The sequence below is a fragment of the Salvelinus fontinalis genome, chromosome 19, assembly GCF_029448725.1.
Source record: "Salvelinus fontinalis isolate EN_2023a chromosome 19, ASM2944872v1, whole genome shotgun sequence".
Taxonomy (NCBI): Eukaryota; Metazoa; Chordata; class Actinopteri; order Salmoniformes; family Salmonidae; genus Salvelinus; species Salvelinus fontinalis.
Genome location: NC_074683.1, coordinates 31,872,773 through 31,891,191, shown reverse-complemented (window position 1 = coordinate 31,891,191; position 18,419 = coordinate 31,872,773). Strand labels below are relative to the sequence as shown.

Genomic DNA, 18,419 nt, shown 5'->3' with positions numbered 1-18,419 from the left:
CTGGGCTGGCTGGTTATGTCTGGTGTCTGGGCTGGCTGTGTACTGTCTGGTGTCTGGGCTGGCTGGGTACTGTCTGGTGTCTGAGCTGGCTGGGTACTGTCTGGTATCTGGGCTGGCTGTGTACTGTCTAGTGTCTGGGCTGGCTGGGAACTGTCTGGTGTCTGGGCTGGCTGTGTACTGTCTGGTATCTGGGCTGGCTGTATACTGTCTGGGCTGGCTGTGTTCTGTCTGGTATCTGGGCTGGCTGTGAACTGTCTGGTGTCTGGGCTGGCTGGGTATGACTGGTGTCTGGGCTGGCTGTGTACTCTCTGGGCTGGCTGGGTACTGTCTGGTGTCTGAGCTGGCTGGGTACTGTCTGGTGTCTGGGCTGGCTGGGTACTGTCTGGTGTCTGGGCTGGCTGTGTACTGTCTGGTATCTGGGCTGGCTGTGTACTGTCTGGGCTGGCTGTGTACTGTCTGGTATCTGGGCTGGCTGTGAACTGTCTGGTGTCCGGGCTGGCTGGGTATGACTGGTGTCTGGGCTGGCTGGGTACTGTCTGGTGTCTGGGCTGGCTGGGTACTGTCTGGTGTCTGGGCTGGCTGGGTATGACTGGTGTCTGGGCTGGCTGTGTACTGTCTGGTGTCTGGGCTGGCTGGGTACTGTCTGGTGTCTGAGCTGGCTGGGTATGGCTGGTGTCTGGGCTGGCTGTGTACTGTCTGGTGTCTGGGCTGGCTGGGTACTGTCTGGTGTCTGAGCTGGCTGGGTATGACTGGTGTCTGGGCTGGCTGTGTACTGTCTGGTGTCTGGGCTGGCTGGGTACTGTCTGGTGTCTGAGCTGGCTGGGTACTGTCTGGTATCTGGGCTGGCTGGGTACTGTCTGGTATCTGGGCTGGCTGGGTACTGTCTGGTGTCTGAGCTGGCTGGGTACTGTCTGGTATCTGGGCTGGCTGGGTACTGTCTGGTATCTGGGCTGGCTGGGTACTGTCTTGTATCTGGGCTGGCTGGGTACTGTCTGGTGTCTGAGCTGGCTGGGTACTGTCTGGTATCTGGGCTGGCTGTGTACTGTCTGGTGTCTGGGCTGGCTGGGTACTGTCTGGTATCTGGGCTGGCTGGGTACTGTCTGGTATCTGGGCTGGCTGTGTACTGTCTGGTGTCTGAGCTGGCTGGGTACTGTCTGGTGTCTGGGCTGGCTGGGTACTGTCTGGTGTCTGAGCTGGCTGGGTACTGTCTGGTGTCTGGGCTGGCTGGGTATGTCTGGTGTCTGGGCTGGCTGTGTACTGTCTGGTTATCTGAGCTGGTTGTGTACTGTCTGGTATCTGGGCTGGCTGTGTACTGTCTGGTGTCTGGGCTGGCTGTGTACTGTCTGGTGTCTGGGCTGGCTGGGTACTGTCTGGTGTCTGGGCTGGCTGTGTACTGTCTGGTGTCTGGGCTGGTTGTGTACTGTCTGGTGTCTGGGCTGGCTGGGTACTGTCTGGTGTCTGGGCTGGCTGGGTACTGTCTGGTATCTGGGCTGGCTGGGTATGTCTGGTGTCTCGGCTGGCTGTGTACTGTCTGGTGTCTGGGCTGGCTGTGTACTGTCTGGTGTCTGGGCTGGCTGGGTATGTCTGGTGTCTCGGCTGGCTGTGTACTGTCTGGTGTCTGGGCCGGCTGTGTACTGTCTGGTGTCTGGGCTGGCTGGGTACTGTCTGGTGTCTGAGCTGGCTGTGTACTGTCTGGTGTCTGGGCTGGCTGGTTATGTCTGGTGTCTGGGCTGGCTGTGTACTGTCTGGTGTCTGAGCTGGCTGGGTACTGTCTGGTATCTGGGCTGGCTGTGTACTGTCTAGTGTCTGGGCTGGCTGGGAACTGTCTGGTGTCTGGGCTGGCTGTGTACTGTCTGGTATCTGGGCTGGCTGTATACTGTCTGGGCTGGCTGTGTTCTGTCTGGTATCTGGGCTGGCTGTGAACTGTCTGGTGTCTGGGCTGGCTGGGTATGACTGGTGTCTGGGCTGGCTGTGTACTGTCTGGGCTGGCTGGGTACTGTCTGGTGTCTGAGCTGGCTGGGTACTGTCTGGTGTCTGGGCTGGCTGGGTACTGTCTGGTGTCTGGGCTGGCTGGGTACTGTCTGGTGTCTGGGCTGGCTGTGTACTGTCTGGTATCTGGGCTGGCTGTGTACTGTCTGGGCTGGCTGTGTACTGTCTGGTATCTGGGCTGGCTGTGAACTGTCTGGTGTCCGGGCTGGCTGGGTATGACTGGTGTCTGGGCTGGCTGGGTACTGTCTGGTGTCTGGGCTGGCTGGGTACTGTCTGGTGTCTGGGCTGGCTGGGTATGACTGGTGTCTGGGCTGGCTGTGTACTGTCTGGTGTCTGGGCTGGCTGGGTACTGTCTGGTGTCTGAGCTGGCTGGGTATGGCTGGTGTCTGGGCTGGCTGTGTACTGTCTGGTGTCTGGGCTGGCTGGGTACTGTCTGGTGTCTGAGCTGGCTGGGTATGACTGGTGTCTGGGCTGGCTGTGTACTGTCTGGTGTCTGGGCTGGCTGGGTACTGTCTGGTGTCTGAGCTGGCTGGGTACTGTCTGGTATCTGGGCTGGCTGGGTACTGTCTGGTATCTGGGCTGGCTGGGTACTGTCTGGTGTCTGAGCTGGCTGGGTACTGTCTGGTATCTGGGCTGGCTGGGTACTGTCTGGTATCTGGGCTGGCTGGGTACTGTCTTGTATCTGGGCTGGCTGGGTACTGTCTGGTGTCTGAGCTGGCTGGGTACTGTCTGGTATCTGGGCTGGCTGTGTACTGTCTGGTGTCTGGGCTGGCTGGGTACTGTCTGGTATCTGGGCTGGCTGGGTACTGTCTGGTATCTGGGCTGGCTGTGTACTGTCTGGTGTCTGAGCTGGCTGGGTACTGTCTGGTGTCTGGGCTGGCTGGGTATGACTGGTGTCTGGGCTGGCTGGGTACTGTCTGGTATCTGGGCTGGCTGGGTATGACTGGTATCTGGGCTGGCTGGGTACTGTCTGGTGTCTGAGCTGGCTGGGTACTGTCTGGTATCTGGGCTGGCTGTGTACTGTCTGGTATCTGGGCTGGCTGGGTACTGTCTGGTGTCTGAGCTGGCGGGGTACTGTCTGGTGTCTGGGCTGGCTGGGTATGACTGGTGTCTGGGCTGGCTGTGTACTGTCTGGTATCTGGGCTGGCTGGGTAATGTCTGGTATCTGGGCTGGCTGGGTACTGTCTGGTGTCTGAGCTGGCTGGGTACTGTCTGGTGTCTGGGCTGGCTGGGTATGACTGGTGTCTGGGCTGGCTGTGTACTGTCTGGTATCTGGGCTGGCTGGGTAATGTCTGGTATCTGGGCTGGCTGGGTACTGTCTGGTGTCTGAGCTGGCTGGGTACTGTCTGGTATCTGGGCTGGCTGGGTATGACTGGTGTCTGGGCTGGCTGTGTACTGTCTGGTATCTGGGCTGGCTGGGTACTGTCTGGTGTCTGAGCTGGCTGGGTACTGTCTGGTGTCTGGGCTGGCTGGGTATGACTGGTGTCTGGGCTGGCTGTGTACTGTCTGGTATCTGGGCTGGCTGTGTACTGTCTGGTATCTGGGCTGGCTGGGTAATGTCTGGTATCTGGGCTGGCTGGGTAATGACTGGTATCTGGGCTGGCTGTGTACTGTCTGGTATCTGGGCTGGCTGTGTACTGTCTGGTATCTGGGCTGGCTGTGTACTGTCTGGTATCTGGGCTGGCTGTGTACTGTCTGGTATCTGGGCTGGCTGTGTACTGTCTGGTATCTGGGCTGGCTGTGTACTGTCTGGTATCTGGGCTGGCTGGGTACTGTCTGGTGTCTGAGCTGGCTGGGTACTGTCTGGTGTCTGGGCTGGCTGGGTATGACTGGTGTCTGGGCTGGCTGTGTACTGTCTGGTATCTGGGCTGGCTGTGTACTGTCTGGTATCTGGGCTGGCTGGGTAATGTCTGGTATCTGGGCTGGCTGGGTAATGATTGGTATCTGGGCTGGCTGTGTACTGTCTGGTATCTGGGCTGGCTGTGTACTGTCTGGTATCTGGGCTGGCTGTGTACTGTCTGGTATCTGGGCTGGCTGTGTACTGTCTGGTATCTGGGCTGGCTGTGTACTGTCTGGTATCTGGGCTGGTTGTGTACTGTCTGGTGTCTGGGCTGGCTGGGTACTAATTGAATGCTGCCTTCTCCTGTTGTCCTCCCATCTCTGTTTTTTTGCTTCACTCCGCCCCACTTCTTCCATGTTTTCTTCCCCCTATATATCTTTCTCCATCTTCCCTTCTATCTCCCTTCCTCTTCTCTACTTTGTATCCCTATCTCTCTCTCTCTCTCTCCCACCCTACCTATCCCGCCCACTCTCTCTCTCCCCCAGGTTTGACCCCTGCTCTGGCTTGCGCTCCTAGCAGGGAGGTGGCTGACTGTCTGGCTCTCATTCTGGCTACCATGATACCTTTCTGCTCCCCTTGCAGCTCCGGTGCGCCCTCCCCAGGTTCCCTCCTGAGAGCCCTACCCAGGGAGGGGAAAAGCTCCCATGGCCCTGGCAGCCCCAAGGCCCCCTCGGACCCCTCTGACGAGGGCAGTGCCAGTCAGGGCGCCACTGAAAACGACTCTGACTCAGAAACCTTTTGACCCCTATGACCCTGACTCTTATCAGACTACCTGGATGCCTGAAGATCAGCACTCTCCCACCACCCGACCAACCTGATTCCTTGCTTGTGTCCCCGTGTCCCAGAGCAGAACCTCTCAGTGGGGCTTGTACAGGACTTTGTTCCCCCTAAAGGCCGGAGGGATGGAGCTTGACCCATAACCTAACTGTGATTCTGTGATTCTCAGCTTGGCGATCTATGACAGGCTGACACCTTTTTTTATTAAATACCTTTTTTTATTAAAGCAATTGTTTTATTTTTTATGAAAAGAGATCCAAGGATGAAGAAAAGTAGAATTGTAACCTTTTCTATTTTGGTTGGTTGATGTACCAAATATTGACTTAACATAAATATTTATGTTAATGTTTGTGTCTGGGTAGCCTAGGTATGCATTGAAAGGTACACCCTGCTCTGTCTATCTGCCCAGTGATGTATAGCACAAACCAACTGAAGCACAATTCCAGAATTCACTTAAGCTTATTATAGAGACAGGGTAGAATGCTTTCCTCTAGTTACAGTGTTTGTATAGTCAGAGTATGGCCTTTATGCAAAGAAGTGGCACAATTTTCAACCTCTTGTGTTCCCACACCAATAGAAATATGACATTGGGCACTGAGTTGTTCCTGATCCTGTCACATGGTCAGTTAGGAAACTTCTGTCCCTCGTGTTACAGGTCCATAGCTTTTCAGTAAATTACATGCCCAGATACAGTATGTCAGATCAGGTCTCCAGTGAAGAGGTTGACACCTGTACGTTATTTATTCACGTTTATATTATGGTACAAAGGACAGCAGGACCTTGATCACTCTTCACTTCCTCTACCCCTCCCTCCATCCTCCTTTACCACTCTGTCTGTTGGCTACCTACCTGCAATGTGCCAGTCTCTTAAACTTGTCCAGTGCCTTGTTACACCTTTTATATACTTCAATTTAAATTCTCCCAAAAAAGTGTTTCCCCTAACGCAGGGTTCTTCAATCCTGTTCCTGGAGAGCTCCCCTCCTGTAGGTTTTCACTCCAACCTTGTTCCTGGAGAGCTTCCCTCCTGTAGGTTTTCACTCCAACCTTGTTCCTGGAGAGCTTCCCTCCTGTAGGTTTTCACTCCAACCTTGTTCCTGGAGAGCTTCCCTCCTGTAGGTTTTCACTCCAACCTTGTTCCTGGAGAGCTTCCCTCCTGTAGGTTTTCACTCCAACCCTGTTCCTGGAGAGCTTCCCTCCTGTAGGTTTACACTCCAACCTTGTTCCTGGAGAGCTTCCCTCCTGTAGGTTTTCACTACAACCCTGTTCCTGGAGAGCTTCTCTCCTGTAGGTTTTCACTCCAACCTTGTTCCTGGAGAGCTTCCCTCCTGTAGGTTTTCACTCCAACCCTGTTCCTGGAGAGCTACCCTCCTGTAGGTTTTCACTCCAACCCTGTTCCTGGAGAGCTTCCCTCCTGTAGGTTTTCACTCCAACCCTGTTCCTGGAGAGCTTCCCTCCTGTAGGTTTTCACTCCAACCTTGTTCCTGGAGAGCTTCCCTCCTGTAGGTTTTCACTCCAACCCTGTTCCTGGAGAGCTTCCCTCCTGTAGGTTTTCACTCCAACCCTGTTCTTGGAGAGCTTCCCTCCTGTAGGTTTTCACTCCAACCTTGTTCCTGGAGAGCTACCCTCCTGTAGGTTTTCACTCCAACCCTGTTCCTAGAGCTTCCATCCTGTAGGTTTTCACTCCAACCCTAATCTAGTGCACCTGATTCTAATAATTAGCTGGTTGATAAACTGAATCAGGTTAGTTTCAACTGGGGTTAGAGTGAAAACCTACAGGAGGGAAGCTCTCCAGGAACAGGGTTGGAGTAAAAACCTACAGGAGGGGAGCTCTCCAGGAACAGGGTTGGAGTGAAAACCTACAGGAGGGAAGCTCTCCAGGAACAGGGTTGGAGTGAAAACCTACAGGAGGGAAGCTCTCCAGGAACAGGGTTGGAGTGAAAACCTACAGGAGGGGAGCTCTCCAGGAACAGGGTTGGAGTGAAAACCTACAGGAGGGGAGCTCTCCAGGAACAGGGTTGGAGTGAAAACCTACAGGAGGGAAGCTCTCCAGGAACAGGGTTGGAGTGAAAACCTACAGGAGGGAAGCTCTCCAGGAACAGGGTTGGAGTGAAAACCTACAGGAGGGGAGCTCTCCAGGAACAGGGTTGGAGTGAAAACCTACAGGAGGGGAGCTCTCCAGGAACAGGGTTGGAGTGAAAACCTACAGGAGGGGAGCTCTCCAGGAACAGGGTTGGAGTGAAAACCTACAGGAGGGGAGCTCTCCAGGAACAGGGTTGGAGTGAAAACCTACAGGAGGGAAGCTCTCCAGGAACAGGGTTGGACAGCCCTGCTCTAATGAGTATCCTGTCACTTCTAACCCTGAAAAAGAAACTCCCCAGCTATGGTCAGGCATGCCTGTGTGCATATATATATGCCTGCTACAAGATGTCTGACAAAAGGAAGTTGGTGTCATTGTATTAACTCTCTACCCCAGAGCACACATAGAAAGCACAATGCCTCCATTTCTAAATGCTTGTCGTTGGAACTAAGATAAACAGGGAGTTTGGGTTCTGTCCCAAATGGCAAGCTATTCCCTGCATAGTGCACTACTTTTGACCAGAACCCTATGGGCCCTGCTCAAGTCATGCACTATAGGGAACAGGGTGGCATTTGAAATGCAGGTGGTCTGTCTGTATTATGTCAGTCGTGACAATCGTATCACTGTGTTTGATTGATTTTCATACCAGTTCCTGATTCAGTATGAAATGCTAAAGGTTGTTTGTCAGCTTCCCTTTGTTTTATATGAATTGTACAATTATATAAAACTCTGTTTTAATTTAGTTCTGTGTGTGATTTGCGTGCTTTCCTATTTGATATCAAGTAAACTAAATATAGCTAATGTTTTTGGACACCTGAAGCTTACCTGAGAGAATGGATCCTCTAGTTCAGTCTTGGAAACCTCAAAAGCCTAGATTATATTTAAGTGGGTAAGGAGTCAATATACAGGTAAAATAATTTCCACTACGTGTAGTGATGAACAATGACTTTCTACCATCATATCTTTGTAGACTTACAAGTAGGGAGGCCAACAAAAACATCTGACACTAAGGTTTAAAACCTTGTGAAATCAGTTAATAATCTTTAATTACATCATCTCTGTACATTTACATCAATTCATTTGTTCAAACTAGGATCAAGTAACATTATTTGTGCTATCTCAGTGATCTTGTGAAACAGTTGGAAATCTTGGCCCTTCAAAATAATCTCTTCCCTCGGGGAAATATGTCATTAGGGACAAGAGTTTTTCTTTCCAGGTCAGGAAAAACTGTCTTCAGTCATGCCAAAGAACAGTCACTGGTCTAGTTTATGATAAAACAGTTTACCCAGCTCTAGGTCTACCTGTGGAAGATTCTATGATGATTATTATGGAATGATTGAGTCGTACAAACTGGCCATTCTTTGCATTTCATCAACAACAAAAAAGGCATTAATCTTCCTCGATTATTTTCCTTCATCCATCAATCCAGTGTGCTATTATGGTTCCCTATTGGGATAAGGCTTTTTCTGCATTGCGGTCTCCTCTCCGCCTTGGTGACTGATGCCCATGTTGTGTTCTGTAGCTAGCAGCTCCCTGGTAGCCTGAGTCCCAGATCCATTTATGCTGTAAAAATGACATAGGAATTGGCTGGACAACACAAACAGGTCTGGGACTCAGGCTAGCTCCCTGGTGTAACAGTTCAGCAGTTGACCCCCAGCCCTGTCCAGTGGTCAGGTACCATGAGGAAGTATTTGTCCATAGCCTCACAGAAACGGGCTCGGTACAGCTCTGGAGAGACCACCGTGGGCATCTTACCTGTGTGCGAGACACAAAACGTTTATAATACATTTTATTTGTATCGCGTTTTTCATTTACAGAAGAAATCAAAAAGGTCTTTATACAATTAACTAATTACTAGAGATCAAAGCTAAACGTGAAAGGGCACAATCTTAAAATAGACGTCAAGGACTAATGTAGGGGGAAGGAGGTGTTGGTGTCAGATAAATGACCTTGCCCTCCCAGGATCCCTGTGGATTTCACCACCATCTCCAGCTTCTTATCCCATGTGAACGTCCGTATGTAATCTGAAACAATGGGAGGAATGTTTGTTTTACAAATATAGCAAAGTACAATGTCACTCAAATGCCTTTTTGAAGCAGCATGCATGGAGAAATTAAGAATGATTTTCTATAAACACCAGTAAACAGTTTATGTATAACAATGAACAACGTTATAGCCAATGAGAATACATTTGAAAAAGATAAAGCTTTTCCCTCACCTATGATTCCCACCACCAGCTCGTCTTTGGCGTCGTCTCGTCCAACCAGCAGAGAGTAGTCTATGATCAGGTGACTAGACAGGAAGTAGGCATCACTGTGGATAGCAGCCCTGAGGATGGCCTTGCAGTGGGCTCTTATGTACATAGGATTGTCATGGACCAGCTTCAGTAGGTTCTCATCCAACAGAACCACCTAATATAGAATGATGCCATTTAGCTCATGCTTTTATCCAAAGGTCATTATTGCAAAAGAGAATGTGTTCAATGAACAAATCATATCCAATCAAACAAGTTGTAGAAACACCTCAAAGATGATCAATGCAAACAGGATGCACCTGAGCTACATTTCAAGTCTCATCGCAAAGGGTATTTGTTTGACATTTTTAATTCATTTTCAAAAAATGTTTTTGCTTTGTCATTATGGGGTATTGTGTGTAGATTGATGAGGAAAACAATGTATTTAATAAATATTAGAATAAGGCTGTAACGTAACAAAATGTGGAAAAAGGTCTGAATACTTAATGCACTGTAACTGGTTAAAACAACACATACATAAAACAAAGCAACTTACAAAATAAATGTATGTAATCACTGTAATGTATGTGGCCTTAGTGGGAATCAAACCCATGGCCCAGCCCTGCTAGACTAGCACCATGCTTACCTCACAGCTCTCCTTCCCAGACTCGGTCTTGACGTTGCGGTTCCTCAGAGAACCCTTGAGGTCGAACACCTGGGCCATCTTCCTGCCATAGAACAGGTTCTCCATGACAAGAAGGTCCAGTTTCTTCTCAGAGTTGTTCTGGGAGTTCTTGTAGCCGATCCGGTACACACCCAGGATCTTAGCCAGGGCAGTGGGCCGCTGTGGGACAGACTGGGTTTAGGATAGGACCGTGTTGCAATAACCATCCATCCATCCATCACAACGACAAGAACACAGCTCATTGACATTTACATTTTATCTGCGAGACACCATTGAGACCAGCTTTTCTGGTCTTTTCTGGTCTCAATTTTATATAAAATAAGTACAATATGTTTAATAAAATTAGATTTCCTCAAATTAAATGAATTATCTTTATAAATGTATTACTTAAAAAGCAAGGCCATACACAGCAAACATAGGTCCAACTCCAAATATACATTACATGGCCAAAAGTGTGTGGACACCTGCTCGTCGAACATCTCATTTCAAAATCATGGGCATTAATATGGAGTTGGTCCCCCTTTGCTGCTATAACATCCTCCACTCTTCTGGGAAGGCTTTCCACTAGATGTTGGAACATTGCTGCAGAGACTTACTTCCATTCAGCCATAAGACCATTAGTGAGGTCAGCACTGATGCTGGGTGATTAGGCCTGGCTCGCAGTCTGCGTTCCATGTCATCCCAAAGGTGTTCGATGGAGTTAGGGCTCTGTGCAGGCCAGTCAAGTTCTTCCACACCGATCTCGACAAATCCTTTCTGTATGGACCTCGTTTTGTGCACGGGGGCATTGTCATGCTGAAACAGGAAAGGGCTTTCCGCAAACTTGCCACAAAGTTGAAAGCACAGAATCATCTAGAATGTCATTGTATGCTGTAGCATTAAGATTTCCCTTCACTGGAACTAAGGGGCCCGAACCATGAAAAACAGCCCCACACCATTATTCCTCCTCCATCAAACTTTACAGTTGGCGCTATACATTGGGGCAGGTAGAGTTCTCCTGGCATCCGCCAAACCCAGATTAATTCGTCGGACTGCCAGATGGTCAAGCGTGGTTCATCACTCCAGAGAACGCGTTTCCACTGCTCCAATGGCAGCAAGCTTTTCACCACTCCAGCCAACGCTTGGCAATCTTTGACTTGTGCACGGCTGCTCGGCCATGGAAACCAATTTCATGAAGCTCCCGCCGAACTGCTCTTGTGCTGACGTTGCTTCCAGAGGCAGTTTGGAACACGGTAGTGAGTGTTGTAACCAAGGACAGACGATTTGTATGCGCTACGTGCTTCAGCACTCGGTGGTCCCGTTCTGTGAGCTTGTGTGGCCTACCACTTCACGGCTGAGACGTTGTTATTCCTAGACGTTTCCACTTCACAATAACAGCACGTACACTTGACGGGGGCAGTTCTAGCGGGGCAGCTCTAGCAGGGCAGAAAGTTGACAAACTGACTTGTTGGAAAGGTGGCATCCTATGACGGTGCCACATTGAAAGTCACTGACCTCTTCAGTAAGGACATTCTACTGCCAATGTTTGTCTATGGAGATTGGAAGGCTGTGTGCTCGATTTTATACACCTGTCAGCAACGGGTGTGGCTGAAATAGCCGAATCCACTAAATTAAAGGGGTGTCCACATACTTTTATATATAGTGTATCTATTTTAGTTAATTTAACTATATTTGTGCTAGACCTGAAGCCAGATGGGTAGCGTAGTTAGCTGGGGGTACTGTAGTTAGCATAGTTTACCTTCTGCTGCACGGCTCCAGTGATGTAGGTGAAGTAGTGAGGGGCAAAGTCCAGGAAGGACTGAACCTCTAGTCTGGGCATCTGCTTCAGGATGAATCGGTCATCTGAGGGAGGGAGGGTAAAGATACACAGTGAGGTATAACAGACATTTAAAAGGCGTCTCTTGACCTCAAATGGGACTTCCTGGTAAATAGAAGTTAAAAATAAAACAATATGGCTCTGGTGTTGCCGGTCACCTTCGGTGGCATAGAAGACGGCCCCAGACTTGCCACCGCGGGCCTGCCAGTTGACACAGTGGGACAGCGAGCGAACAAAGTCATCCTCCGTACTCTCCATTATCTCCGCTCTCATCTTGTGGAACTCCTCAGCATAGTAGATCCTACAGTAGAACTTAGCGTGGGCATCAGAGAACTCTGCAGAAGAGAGGGGGGGGGGGGGGACACACAGAATGAGATGGGTTACTGACTATTATTGAGAGGAAGTTTGCAGGCTAAGTGGTGATGCCATTCCAAAGGGAAATCCAATGAGAAATGCATTTACTCACGTAATTCAATATGAGGGTTTCCTGTTGACTTCTTATGGTTGTCTCCTATGTCTGCATCTTGTGTTCAGAGCAAAAGAAAAAAAAGCTAGGAACTCCAGAAACATTACATACTACATCAGGACAGAGCTAAACTGATTTTCTAGCACCCCACCCCCCCCTCATGTTGCCCCTTGACCTTGTCCACTACTCACTAAGAGGGTCAGAGTCCATGCTGCTGCGGCCCAGACCCATCTGGGAGGAGGCTGTCTCGTTGGGCTTGGCTGGGCTGTTCTTGACCCGGCTCTCTCCAGAGCTGCACACAGACAAGATAGGATTATACATCAGGTAACACACACACAGTTGACATCTGCAGAAGCAGTGTGGTGTACCTGGTGGACAGGGTGGTGTCCTCGCCTCCTGTCTTCAATGTTGTCTTCCACAGTTCATCCAGAGCACTCTTATACTCCTTACAGCTAGAGGTTGGGCAGAGGTCAATCAAATATCATTAGAACAACATAACTATATCATTAAAACAACAAAAAACACTTTTGAACAGAAAAGTCAGGCATGTGAAGAGACTGGAGAAGAGTTGGACAGGAGCTGTTACCTGAGAGCGAATGAGATGATGGAGCTGGGTTCTCTCTCACACACGGCGATGGGCACTCTCTCATGCTCATACATCAGGTAATGCTTGTCTGGTTCACTGACGAACAACGGACACAACGACGTCACAAAACATACAATAGTAAACAGTACAACACACTCTTTATTGATCCATTATATTAGGATATTTTTGATTTGGGCTTTCACAGTGCCCAGTCCCGACACACAACACGGCAGCACAGTATCCTGGAGCAGGTTAGCGGTTAAGTGCCTTGCTCAAGGGCACACCGGCAGTATGTGGCACCTGAGATATTGATGATTTTTCCAGTCGACACTAGGATTCAAGCTAAACATTACAACAAAGTAAGAAAATGAACAGGGCTCAATATATTATGGGCATTTATATCAAATTTATGTCATCTTCAATTTATGTCATCTTATTTGTCTGATCATTCAACAATTTATACTACAGGCCAAAAGCCTATTCAGAGATAAAGTCATAATGTACACACAATGGGAATGGGATGGAGTTGTAACTGTTGCCTGGCATCAGGTTGGCTAGAATGGCCTTCATGGTGGACTTCTCTTTCACCTGGCTGTCATTGAAGCCCAACAGGTGTCCATCAAACACATCTAGGAGACAACGAGAATGAATTTAAGGACAGGAGTGGTCTGTATTTAGATACGCACTGTAGATCTAGAGAAATAATAGGAAGCTAATGTGGGGGGTTGTGTGTGTGTTCACCCTCTGGGATGCTGACGGAATCCTGGTCAGGGAAGCAGGGTCCAGACGAGAGGGGTTCTGAGCCTGGTTCCCCTGGTGACGGTAACGCTAGCAATGACGACCCCCAGCTTGAGGGCATGGCAGTGAGGTGACGATCCTCTGTCCATCAAATAACAGATACGCCCATCAACTACAGTCCACCAATGAGAGAAGTAGTATAGCATTCTGACTGAAAGCTGAACCAATCCCCTTACCTTTGTCAACATTTTGTACTAAAGGGGAGGGGTTGCGTGGAGAGGACTCCAGAGCACTTGGCTGTCAAACAAAAGAAACAACATTCCTTACTTTCTGATACACTAAGTGCTTATCATATACTAAGCACTTCCAATCATCTGAATTCTATCAGGAATCTGTTGCACTGACCTTGCTGTCGTCTGTCTGTCGATGTCTCCCAGGGCTGGCTGGGACAGACAGACGCTTCCTGCTCTTCTCCTGCTGGAACAGGTCCTGCAGCCTGAAGGTTACATGGTACAACAAATCCATTCTTAGAAAGATCTCCCACTGACATCAATCATTTCTCTTTTCTTCTCTCTCGGCACTGTTGGGAAAGGTCCGTCAGTAAGCGTTTCACTGTTAGTCTACTTGGAAAACACCTGTTGTTTACCAAGCATGTGACTAATAAAATACATTCTGATGTGAAAGTCTGATCCCAAGTTAGAATTCAGCCCTAAGGTCCAATTTTATGGACACAGATGAAGAGATTCAACCATTAAAAGTACTTCTTAGTCAAAGACTAGGCTTGATCTGTGTCTAGGAAACCACCCCTAAAAGTTTAAACATTAAAAGCTGCTCTGAGTCAGTGTTCTCACCATAGAAATAAGAATGCATAGAAAGGGCATCTCCATTCAAGTCAATGATGGCATAATGGGTGGGCTGGCAGCCATTTTGAGAGTATCCATTCCGGGAAGTAAAAGCAAGAAGTTTACCCTTCAATCTGTGCTGTGATTTGTTGAGTCAAATCAAATGACATTACAAAAAAGACATTCAATTGCATGAGCCACATCAGTTAGCATCATTTGAATGAACATTCTACATTACCATGGCAATCCAACATCAGTTGATAGAACATTTCAAAATAGCATGGACATTTTTGCATCACAATACCAGGCAGACATTGCGAGTGTACCAGTCAATAGGCAGGGTGAGCGTCCAAGCCCGTTCTATTCATTCTTATTTCTATGGTTCTCACCTGCTGTTCCAGGACTGCAGTGTTTCACACAGGCTCTGTTTCTTCACTACCACTGATTCCAGTACAGTCTGGAGCTGCTGGGGGGAGTCACTACCACAGGCCTGGAGACGAGCCTGCAGCTTCTCTATCCAGCTATGCAGATCTGCCTCCTCCATCTGAACACGCACACAAAACAAAACGGATGGAAAACATGCGTTTGATACCAATCCATTCCAGCCATTCCAATGAGCCCGTCCTCCGACGTAAAGCGACACCAGCCTCCACTGCGCTATACATACTATACACAGTGGTCCCGCCCTTTGGAGGAAGAACCTACATCTTTCTGTGCAAACAGGTCCTCCATCTTCTGCTCACGTGTCTTGCTGAAGGTGTCCGTCTTCAGGGAGGTGAGGCGGTCATCTATGGCCAGGTACACCTGAGTCACCCTGATAAGAGGGGCGAGAGGGACAGTATGGAAAAGGACTGGTTAGGAATAGATTATTCAGACTCCTAGCCTGGTCCCAGATCTGTTTGTGCGATCTTGCCAACTACTATGGTTATTGTCAGAGGACAATAACCATAGGAGTCGGCTATGCAGAACAAACAGATCCAGGATCAGGCAAGTTAAGGTCATGGTAGACAGACAACAGGTAGACCAGTTACTTCTGTGAGAAGTCCTTGAGGTCCTGCTGGATCCGGCCCTTGGAGGGCCCCTGGTTCCTGATGAAGATCTTAGGAGGAGGGAGGCAGACCTCTAGCAGTCTCACTGAGATGTAGCTGGTGGTTAGACAATTACAATGGCATGATGGGCATATACATTTTACAACACTAACAATAACTATAGTGATCTTTATGTTCTGGTATTTAGAGGTCATTTGAAGATGTAGTAAGACTGATAAATTATGTATGGCTGGATAGAAGTCAAAAGCCCTGGCCTGTGTTTCCCACCTGAATGAGGCCACCATCTGGTTGTAGGAGAAGTACTGATGGTAGTCATGGTGGATGGAGTGGCCACAGGGCTCAGCATTAGCCCTCCTGGTATACTGGTGACCATAGAACCTCAGCTCCAGGTACTTAGCAAAGGACATGGACCACGAGTCATTAGACAGGGGCACCACAGGAGTCACCTACAAAGAGAGTAGAAGTGAGTAGAGTAGGAGAATATAGTAGAAGAGTGTAATGTAGAGTAGGAGAGTAGAAGAGAGAGTAGCAGTAGAGTAGGAGTATAAGAGAGTAGAGTAGCATAGAAAATAGTAGAGTAGAATAGTAAAGTATAGTAGGAGAGTAGGGGTAGAGTAGAGGATAGAGTACGAAGACAGTATAGTAGAAGAGTATAGTTGAAGAGCAGAGTAAAGTAGAGTAGAGTATAGTGGAGTATGAAGAGAGAATAGCAGAGTAAAGAAATGTATAGTAGGCGAGTAAAGCAGAGTAGGAGTGAGTAGGAAGGTATAGTAGGAGAGTAGAGTAGAGAATAGAGTAGGAGAGTAGTGTAGAAGAGAGGAGAGAAGAAGAGAGTAAATTATAGTAGGAGAGTATAGTAGAAGATAGTAGAGAAAAAATAAAGTATAGAGGAGAGTATAGAGTAGGAGACTAAAAGAGAGTAAAGAATAGTAGAGTAGGGATAGAGTAGAAAAGATTAGTGGAGTACGAAGAGAGTAGAGTAAAGAAAAGTAGAGTAGAAGAGTAAATTATAGTAGGAGAGTATAGTACAGCAGGAGATTAGAAGAGAGTACAGTAAATCAATAATAAAGTATAGTAGAAGAGAGTAGAGTAAAGTATAGAGAAGTACATTATAGTATAGTAGGAGAGAGTAAAGTAAGATAGTAGAGTAGGAGAGAGTAGAGTAAAGAGTAGGAGAGTAAATTATAGTAGAGTAGAAGAGAAAATTATAGTAGGGGAGTATAGTACAGTAGGAGAGTAGAGAGTAGAAGAGAGTACAGTAACGTATAATATAGAGTAGCGCAGAAGAGAGTAGAGTAAAATAAAGTATAGAGTAGAGTAAATTATAGTATATTAGAGTAAAAGAGAGTAAAGTAGGATAGTAGTAGAAGAGAGTAGAGTAAAGGAGTAGAAGAGAATAAATTATAGTTTTGAAGAGTAAAGAGTAGGAGAGTAGAGTAGAAGAGAGTAGAGTAGAGTACAGTAGGAGAGTACAGTAGAATAGGAGAGTAAAGTATAGAGTAGAAGAGTATATTATAGTAGGGGAGTATAGTAGAGTAGAATAGGAGAGTCGAAGAGTAGAGTAAAGTATAGAGTAGGAGAGTAGAGTAGAACATCAAAGTAGGGGAGTATAGTACAGTAGGAGAGTAGAGTAGAATAGGAGAGTAAAGTATAGAGTAGAATAGTATATTATAGTAGGGGAATATAGTACAGTAGAATAGGAGAGTCGAAGAGTAAAGTAAAGTGTAGAACATTAAAGTAGGGGAGTATAGTACAGTAGGAGAGTAGAGTAAAATAGAGTATAGTAGAGAAGAGTAGAGTAAAATATAGTATAGTAGAGGAGTAGAGTAGAGTAAAATATAGAGTAGAAGTAAATGATAGTAGAGTAAAGTAGGAGGGTACAATAGAGCAGGAGTGAGTAGAGTAAAGTAAAGCGTAGAAGAGAGTAAATTATAGTAGAGTAGGATTAGAGTAGGATGGTAGGATTAGAGTAGAAGAGTATAGTAGAAGAGAGTGATGTATAGTATAGTAGGAGAGTAGGAGTAGAAGACAGTCTGCTTAGCTTCAATCGCTCACAGCTTTGATCCTTGTATTCTACTCTACTCTCTTCTACTATAATTTACACTCACCTACTATAGTATAGTAGGAGAGAGTAAAGTATAGTAAGGGAGTAGAGTAGAAGAGAATAGAGTAGGATATTATAGTAGAAGAGAGTAAATGAGTAGAAGAGAGTAAATTATATAGTAGAAGAGTAAATGATACTATAGTAGGATAGTAGAGTAGGAGTATAGTAGAGTAAAATATAGTAGAGTAGAAGAGAGTACAGTAAAGTATAGAGTAGAAGAGAAGAAAGTAAATTATAGTAGAAGAGTGTAGAGTATAGTAAGAGAGTAGAATTAGAGTAGGATAGTATAGTAGAGTAGGAGGGTATAGTATGGTAGAAGAGAGTAGAGTACAAGAAAGTATAGCATCATAGATGAGAGTAAAGTATAGCAGAGTAGACGAGAATATTAATGAGTAGAAAAGAGTATAGTGGAGTACGCAGAGAGTATAGTAGAAGACAGTATAGTAAATACACGTATAGTAGAAGAGAGTAAAGTAGAGTAGGAGAGAGTATAGTAGGAGAGAGTAAAGTATAGAGTAGGAGAGGGTATAGTAGAAGAGAGTAAAGTAGAAGAGAGTAAAGTAGAAGAGAGTATAGTAGAAGAGAGTAAAGTATAGAGTCTGCTTAGCTTCAATCTCACAGCTTTGATCCTTGTATTCTACTCTACTCTCTCCTACTCTAGAGTAAAATAAAGTGTAGAGTAGAAAAGTACATTATAATAGAGTAGAAGAGAGTAGAGTAGGCGAGAGTAAATTATAGTATAGTAGTAGAGTAAAATATAGTAGAGTAGAAGAGAGTAAAGTATATTAGAGTAAAGTAGAAGAGAGTATAGTAGAGTAGAATACAAGAATCAAAGCTGGGTGAGAGAGTGAAGCTAAGCAGACCTGGACAGCAGCTTTATGCTCTAGCCAAGAACTGGCTGATTAGCAAGCATTTGATTTGTTGAACTAGGGGTGCTAGCTATAGAGCAAATGTGTAGTCCTGGGGTAGTCATGGAATAGATGAGGAAACACACTGATTAAAAAGTGACTGTACCTGTTTGCATATGCGGCACCAGGAGTAGTTGAGGATGGTGTGTTGGTATCCAGGCACAGGAGAGTCCAACTCCTTCAGTACGATCTGAACACAGCCACTGCCATGGACAAACCGCCGCACATGGTGCACCATGGGAGTCTCACAGAACATACTGGGGCACTGATAGGACGGCCTGTAAAAACACACACATGAAGAGGTGCTTC

General features: G+C 47.1%; 2 protein-coding genes across 12 annotated transcripts in view; one reads left to right on the top strand and one right to left on the bottom strand.

The window, feature by feature from the left end:
- Positions 1–5,719, top strand: part of LOC129816618 (serine/threonine-protein phosphatase 6 regulatory ankyrin repeat subunit B-like) — a 61,702-nt gene extending 55,983 nt beyond the window's left edge. Inside the window, exon 27 of one of the 3 annotated variants that reach the window (XM_055871325.1) lies at positions 4,315–5,719. In XM_055871325.1, coding sequence (XP_055727300.1) covers positions 4,315–4,571 — 257 coding nt within the window. In that variant the 3' untranslated portion in view covers positions 4,572–5,719. The remainder of the gene's footprint in view (positions 1–4,314) is intronic. The other 2 variants (XM_055871326.1, XM_055871327.1) reach the window with 2 other exon arrangements.
- Positions 5,720–7,712: 1,993 nt separating this feature from the next.
- Positions 7,713–18,419, bottom strand: part of LOC129816617 (1-phosphatidylinositol 3-phosphate 5-kinase-like) — a 38,037-nt gene continuing 27,330 nt past the window's right edge. For all 9 annotated transcript variants that reach the window (XM_055871316.1, XM_055871315.1, XM_055871318.1 and 6 more), the window contains 19 exons: positions 18,217–18,388; positions 15,366–15,544; positions 15,081–15,194; positions 14,755–14,863; positions 14,439–14,593; positions 13,613–13,703; positions 13,444–13,504; positions 13,211–13,348; positions 12,978–13,098; positions 12,470–12,565; positions 12,252–12,335; positions 12,075–12,175; positions 11,884–11,940; positions 11,576–11,752; positions 11,340–11,443; positions 9,563–9,760; positions 8,902–9,094; positions 8,633–8,707; positions 7,713–8,438 (listed from right to left, as the gene is read on the bottom strand). In XM_055871316.1, the coding sequence (XP_055727291.1) occupies positions 8,323–8,438; positions 8,633–8,707; positions 8,902–9,094; positions 9,563–9,760; positions 11,340–11,443; positions 11,576–11,752; positions 11,884–11,940; positions 12,075–12,175; positions 12,252–12,335; positions 12,470–12,565; positions 12,978–13,098; positions 13,211–13,348; positions 13,444–13,504; positions 13,613–13,703; positions 14,439–14,593; positions 14,755–14,863; positions 15,081–15,194; positions 15,366–15,544; positions 18,217–18,388 (2,341 nt within the window). In that variant the 3' untranslated portion in view covers positions 7,713–8,322. The remainder of the gene's footprint in view (positions 8,439–8,632; positions 8,708–8,901; positions 9,095–9,562; positions 9,761–11,339; positions 11,444–11,575; positions 11,753–11,883; positions 11,941–12,074; positions 12,176–12,251; positions 12,336–12,469; positions 12,566–12,977; positions 13,099–13,210; positions 13,349–13,443; positions 13,505–13,612; positions 13,704–14,438; positions 14,594–14,754; positions 14,864–15,080; positions 15,195–15,365; positions 15,545–18,216; positions 18,389–18,419) is intronic.